Here is a 7,429-nt window from a genome sequence, read left to right on the forward strand (position 1 = left end):
TAAGGCCCGTCGTATACGAGGTTACGCAACGATTTTAGTCTCTAAGCGACTTACGTTACTTTGTACCCAGGTACGCAACGCATAACAACGCAGACATTTGACATTGTATTTCGTAAACCGCTTAGTCCCTTCGTACACAAGGAAAAGAAAACAATACTGTATGAATGTGTTGCGAGTATCGCGTAGCGTGTACAAGCAGTCTACACGGCTAACAAGAGTTTACAAAATGTATACAGTTGACATTTGGATTTGGATTTGATCCAAAATTTTGAAATTGTAGCGACTTTTCTCACGACAATCTTGATGTACAGGTTGCAAGCGACAAACTGGCGACGAAAGATCGAAATATCAGCGACGCGTGCCTGTATGTATATAAATCGATTATAAAGTCGCTTAGCGATTGAAATCGCTAGATTTCGAAGGTTTATTGCGTTATGTACGAAGAGCCTTAATATCACTTTTAATAATTTTATTTCTAAAAATATAAGCAACTTGTAAGTCTGCAAATAATTTTTTTTTTTATAACAAGGTGGCAAACGAGCAACAGGCCACCTGAATACACTAAAATGGCGAAGCGACCGCTGCCCATAGACATCTGCAATTGCAGATGCTTTTCCTACCCTTATCCAAAGGAGGAGGAGACGCACATAAAGAGGACATTTCCCCTTCCTATGCATCTCCTCCACCGTCAAATCCACTTCCTCTTCCCATCCTGTCCTTATAAGAAAAGGATGGTAAAGAGTAAGAGACTTAAATTAGGCCTCCGGCACTACACTCCTCAGACTGTACACGGAATTGCTTCCATTTGACGCCTGTCTTCTGTGTGGTCGTGATATTACTGGGGGCGTGCCGGCCCTGCAGTGCTACGATGTTAAAGCGGGCACTACCACTGTTAAACTAATTAACTACCATTTATACTTTTACAAATAATAGTTATAGCAATTACAAAAGAACAGTTCTTTTGTAGTAAGTAATTGCTACACTTTAAATTACGTTATGAATAAGCAGTTTTTTTCCGTATGTCCGCAAGACCGTATTTGTTCCTTGTTTCGCAAGTCGAATGCAACAGCTTGTAAATAAATATTAAATTGTCTCTTTATGTAACTACCGTAGCCAGTATTATCTAAATATGTAGAAAAAAATAGGAAAGAAAAAGTAAAATCAATAAAAACCTTTTTATTACCATCCAAAAAAATATACAGATATACACAAATAAGAAACATTTATGAAAATTAGTAACAGATGGCAAAAGGGGGAGGCTCAGCTAAACCAGTTGAGATCCAGTATCGAGCTGGTTTTCAGCCACAATTGGCTTTATCTAAAATCCTTTCAAATTGTTTTTATCCCTTCTTATGTGTATTGAGTCTAACGTAAATAACGCTTTCGTTTGTACTTTTTTATTCCTTACTCAAATGTCGGATCAAAGTAATCTATTTTATCATTGAATTAATAGAAAACCGATGACCCTTATACTGGTTTTCGATTGCTATAACACGCGTATAAAAACATTATTTTTTTTTAACAAATATAACTAGTTATTTGAGATTATTTTTTTTGATGAATTTCCATACCGAAAACATTAAGGTTTTAGATTGGACCAATGTGTAAATTAATCGACAATTATAGCAATTCTTGATTTGGAACAACACTATAATTTAAAAATAGATATAAATACTGGCTGATATTCAAAACTTCGTCTAAGTAGATTAAAAAAATGATAGTCCAAATTGCTCCTGTATAAATCAGATTTCAGGCCCTTCCAGTATCTCGTTTCCGACAATTAAAGTGCAACACTTTAGAGAATAAACAGCGGATTTAATCAAGGTCCATGATGAAGGTTCTGTTTGTTTCCGTTGTTGGAGCTTCGATAAATGAGTTGGAGCGATCCGAGCGTTGAATAGTTTGTTGCGATTCGCCGATTGTTTTACTGTTTACACTTTTTGCATCCGCTCTAAGCATTTAATAAATTTAACATATCTACCTAAGTATTTAACAAATCTACCTAGTAATTACGAAAAAAAACAATTAATTTAACTCCAACTTTGATATGCTTTTTTACTTATTTGACATACATACAATCTCACTTATCTAACTAATATTATAAATGCGAAAGTTTTGATGGATGGATGGATAGATTGATGTTTGTTAGAGTTTGTAGCCTAAACGGCTGAACGGATTACAATGAATTTGGCATAGATATAGAGCAGGGAAGAACACATAGGCTACTTACTACTTTTGTTTTTTAATACCACGCAGATGGATTCGCGGGCGAAAGCTTGTATTTCTATATAGATAAAACATTACGATATCAGTCAGTCCAGGGTTTTTGTTTTAATTGTTAAACATAGTTACCAATATGTAGGTATAAGCATATCAATTACTAGTAATTAAATTTTCTTTTAACCCGTTTTAGCCATCACACATATTTAATTACGAACCAACGCCACTAATTATCTACAATTAATAGAGTTGACCTATTGAAGGTTTTGAATAACATCAAACAAGAATTTATTATCACGTGAAAAGAATTAAATTGTTTTGTTAACATTAAAGGAGTAAAAATTAGCTAACTGTGGGCTACCTAGCTGATGCAATAAAAAGTATAATAGTTAACTAAGAGCTTTTGTAATTCCGTCTTCTATATTTTTAAGATTAAGAGTAAGATTTTAAAGCAGGCTTTACTACTTTTAAAACTGCAACATTACCACAACTAAGTCGTATGAAATGCATACTAAAAACATACTGTTGGTGATGATTTTTATAATTATGGGAATGCGAATTAATCTTTTTCACCAACAATTGTGTCAAAGACTAAAATAAAATCTTTTTAGCCTTTGGCGTCATTGACATTAGCAGATTTGAAATTGACGTTTTCGTTAACTGTCAGTGTCAGTTGTCACGAAAATCAACGTCAACAATCTTGAATTTCTTATTTGAGTTTGAAAATTGAGTATTTTCATTTGAACAGTCGGTTATTTCAAATAAATGGTGTATATTTGTATCTGATATAAAAATGGCAAGTGTTACTTCGTACAACAATGACAAAGTCGTCACCGGGGAGGTGGAATATCCAGCGAGTGATCCTGCATCGGGTGCTTTCTTTCAACCTGATTATAAAAAGTATGTTATTGTATTTCCTTACATTTCTTACATTCCAATCATTCTTTTCTTACATACCTTAACCTTCAGTTATACCTTTTTATTTTAATAGATAATTTCAAAGAAAATAGAGTTTCGGCAGGCAGACGTGTAGAACACTCTTTCAGTTTATTAACAATTTCAGTAAAATCGGTTATAGCACTAAATAAATTTATATACCATAAATTAATTTATGTTTTCCAGAAATGAAGACCTGAAGTTAATGCTAGATGGTTCAAAAGATTCTTTAAAACTGGAAGCAATGAAAAGGATAATAGGGATGATTGCTAAGGGAAGAGATGCTTCAGATCTGTAAGTATATTTATTCTTTACTCGAAAACTAAGAAACAGTTCTTAAGACTTCGTAAACATGAAATATAGAGTAAAAAACATAGCCTATGTTACTTACTGATTAATTACCTTTCTAAATGTGAAAGAATTTTTAAAATCGGCCCAGTAGTTTTTAAGTTATTTTATACAAGAATCCTGAAATACAATTCTTTCCTTTTTATATATATATTTTTTTAAATTAAAATGTTAGTAGATACTTGTTTATTTACTAATATTTCCTTTAACCATTTCAACTACACTTTAGGCTTGAATGGTGGGATTCGAACCCTCGACCGCAAGATTGGTAGTCTGTACCCCAAACCATTAGGAATTAGAGGCTTAATAGAAATAGAAATAATTTGATCAAAAACAAGAGATTAACAATAGCAGTTACTATGTTTAATCTGGTTATACTAACTGGCAGTTATACTAACTATGGTTAATATATTAATGTTTAATCTGGTGATGCCCACACTAGGCAATGCCTGTATTGTGTAATTTTAGTATAGATTGACAAATACACATTTTAGTGGCTTGTTAAATGTTGAAATAATTTTTTAGGTTTCCAGCAGTTGTCAAGAATGTGGTATCAAAGAATATAGAAGTAAAGAAACTGGTGTATGTATATTTGGTGCGATATGCAGAAGAGCAGCAAGATCTAGCGTTATTATCTATCAGCACATTCCAGAGAGCTTTAAAAGTAATATTTTTAAACTTGTATATCAATTTTTAACACATACTAAGTCTTAAAACCACATGCCTTTTTTATTTTATAAGAAAAAATTATAGTAGTGTGAACAAAATTAAATGAAAACCCACTATCTGCAGTTTAAGATTTGATATGAAAACAAAGAATTAAAAGACCATATTATCTTCGAAATTGACGAGGTATAAAATTAAAAATGTGTATATTAGAAGGAGTTTGAAGAAATTGTTAAACTCGAGTAATTGAGAAGCAAAATGGTGGGTAGATGTAATTTGAAAGTGTTAAGATTGAATGTGGATGGCAACAAAGGCTAGAGTAAGACAATGAAAGTATGTATGGATTGTGTGAAAGAGGATATGCTTAAGGGAGTGGATACAAATATGACAGCTGACAGAAATGTATGAAATTGCAGCACATGTATGACTTTGTAAGGACAAGGGCAATTTGATGATGATTAACTTCCAAACTTGTTTCCAGTATTTAGCTTGAAATTGTTAAGACCTCTAATTTACTAGTTCCCTATAGTTGTGTAATAAATTGACATCATATAATCATATAAATATTATAAATGCAAAAGTTATGATGGATGGATGGATGGATGGATGGATGTTTGTTAGCGTTTGTGGCATAAACAACTGAACTGATCTCCATTTAATTTGGCGCAAGTTTAGAGCATAGTCTGGAAGAACACATAGGCTACTTTTTATCTCGGGAATAATTACGGTTCCCGTGGGTTTCATTAATTTAGTTTTTTAATATTTACTCAATCGTTCAGCAAAGGTTCAACATATCTTATTGAAATTTAGCACAGATATAAAACAAAGTATGGAGTACACATGGGGTCAGGTTCATTCCCAAGAAATGTCCGGTTCCCGAGGGATACGTAGCTTTTCGTTGTTTATATAGTTTGTATGTTTTCTAATACCACGCGGACGAAGTCGCGGGCAACAGCTAGTATGATATAAATTCCTACATTATCTTTAACTTCAGGACCCCAATCAACTAATCAGAGCAAGCGCATTACGAGTGTTATCATCAATTCGTGTGACTATGATAGTTCCGATTGTAATGTTGGCGATACGAGACTCTGCCAGTGATATGAGTCCTTATGTTCGTAAAACTGCAGCACATGCAATACCGAAACTGTACAGGTATGATTCTATTTTAATATTTTCACTATATGTCCCCACTCGGCTCGGTACCTACCCTAAGTTAGGGGTGACTAAGCCATAGTCAACCACACTATACTAGGTTCACTTCACATGGGCAGGATTCACAATTTTTTTCTTCACCATAAGTATGTCAGGTAAAAAAAACATATCAAAATCTAATACATTTGTATGATGGTATTTGAACTCATGATCTGTAGATTACAAGTCAAATGCTTAAACCCCTGAGCGCAATTTAGACCCTTGTCACTACAACTGTAGATAATCTAGTTTACCTTATGTTGGAAATGTGTAAGAATTTTAGATTGCTTAAACTATCGTGAGACATTACTTTTAGCGAAAATTAATTAAAAGCGTGAGTTTAACCGTTTTTTATTAATTCTCGCTGTAAGAATTTTTATTTGAGTTGGTAAATTTTTAAGAGAAATGTGCATTGTGTTTAGTAAATTGGACATTGCTCTATGACAGGGGCAAACAGCCAATAGCAGCAAAGAAACAAGGTTGCCATGGTAACTTCATCAACCAATGACAAGGGTCGTATTGTTGTAATTTGTGTATTATAATCCTTGTGTTTTTTATATCTTTATTTGTATATTTTATCCAAATTTTGTATATTTTTAACTATATTTCTTTCAGTCTGGATCCAGAGCAGAAAGAAGAGCTTGTAGCTATAATAGACAAGCTCTTATCAGATAAAGCGCCGTTGGTGGTAGGCTCTGCCGCTATGGCCTTCTCCGAAGTGTGTGGAGATAGAGTCAGCCTTATACATCGGAGTTACAGGTAATTAACAAACACACATATTCCACTAAACAATACTAACATAATAAAATAAAAACACACACTACTTTATGGTGTAAGATGACAGCAATCGTAGCACATTTTTGAATAATTTAATCTTTAATAAAAAGTCCTACACTTACGACATGCTTTAAGCTATATTTTCACGCTATTAAATTTAGGGGTAAATGAATTGGAAAAAATATTCATGTGGGAAAAGGACCATAAACTACAAGCTGCCATTAAGAAAACAAGGTTGCCTTGTCATTTGTGGATTCAAATTTTGACATTTGCAATTGAGAATTTGATTAATTGTAGACAATAAAATCAAGTTTTTTTTAATTCAACGCTGGTAAAGCCGCACGGGTACAGCTAATTAAAGCGCCAATAGCCTAATGGTTAGAGGTACGGATTTTCGATCACGTGGTCGTGGGTTCGAATCCTATTCGACTAATGTAAACCATATCACAACACAAGTCTAGAGCTTAGTTGATATTGTCAAAGAAATAGTAAATTAACAAAATTCTACAAAAAAAATTCAGATTTTCAGTTTTCTGAAGATTCATGTTCATGAATTTTGTACTTTTTTGCTATATTTGATAGTTGCAGTGAATTGTTAAAGATGTATTTATTACAGGAAGCTGTGTTCTTTGCTAGCGGATGTAGATGAGTGGGGTCAGTTGGCATTGCTCAATGTGCTGACCGTGTATGCCAAGACTTGCTTCCCGGACCCCAATGAAGAGGTACTTTCTAATTATTATCATTTTTATATTAATTATCTTACTATACTAATTTTTTTAAATTAACTGGCTGTTGCTCGCGTTTTTAACCGCGTGGAATTTGAAAAATAGTAGGAATGTAGCCTATGTTGTTGAGTAATAATGTAGCTTTTTAATGGTGAAAGAATTTTTTAAATCTGTCCAGTAGTTTTTGAGTTATTTCAATACATGCAAAAATTTTAACAGTGGTAGACCCTGCTTTAACATCTTCGTACTGTAGTGTCGGCTAGCCAACAATACCACGACCACACAGAAGAAAGGCGTGAAGTGGGAGCAATTCCGCGTACAGTCTGATGAGTGTGGTACTGAAGGCCCAACTTTAGTCCCTTTTTCTTCCCACCTTTTTTCTTATAAGAGAAGGATGGGAAGGGAACCTGGATTTGACAGTCGAGGAGACGTATGTGAAAGGGACATCCTCTTAATGTTAGTCTCCTTCTCCGTTGATTGAGGGTAAACAACGCATTCGCTATTGCGAATATCTATGGGCAGCAGTTGCTTTGCCATTTCAGCAGTTGGACGTGGCCGCATAC

At 33.9% G+C, this 7,429-nt stretch overlaps 1 protein-coding gene across 1 annotated transcript in view; it reads left to right on the top strand.

Moving 5' to 3' along the window:
• The first annotated feature begins 2,887 nt into the window (after nt 1–2,887).
• The window catches only part of LOC106104759 (AP-3 complex subunit beta-1), a 20,195-nt gene continuing 15,653 nt past the window's right edge, over nt 2,888–7,429 (top strand). The window contains exons 1-7 of the mRNA XM_013284889.1: nt 2,888–3,120; nt 3,343–3,450; nt 4,030–4,168; nt 5,165–5,325; nt 5,980–6,123; nt 6,758–6,863; nt 7,328–7,349. Of these exons, the coding sequence (XP_013140343.1) occupies nt 3,014–3,120; nt 3,343–3,450; nt 4,030–4,168; nt 5,165–5,325; nt 5,980–6,123; nt 6,758–6,863; nt 7,328–7,349 (787 nt within the window). The 5' untranslated portion in view covers nt 2,888–3,013. The remainder of the gene's footprint in view (nt 3,121–3,342; nt 3,451–4,029; nt 4,169–5,164; nt 5,326–5,979; nt 6,124–6,757; nt 6,864–7,327; nt 7,350–7,429) is intronic.

This window comes from Papilio polytes, unplaced genomic scaffold, assembly GCF_000836215.1.
Source record: "Papilio polytes unplaced genomic scaffold, Ppol_1.0 DF823399.1, whole genome shotgun sequence".
Lineage (NCBI taxonomy): Eukaryota > Metazoa > Arthropoda > Insecta > Lepidoptera > Papilionidae > Papilio > Papilio polytes.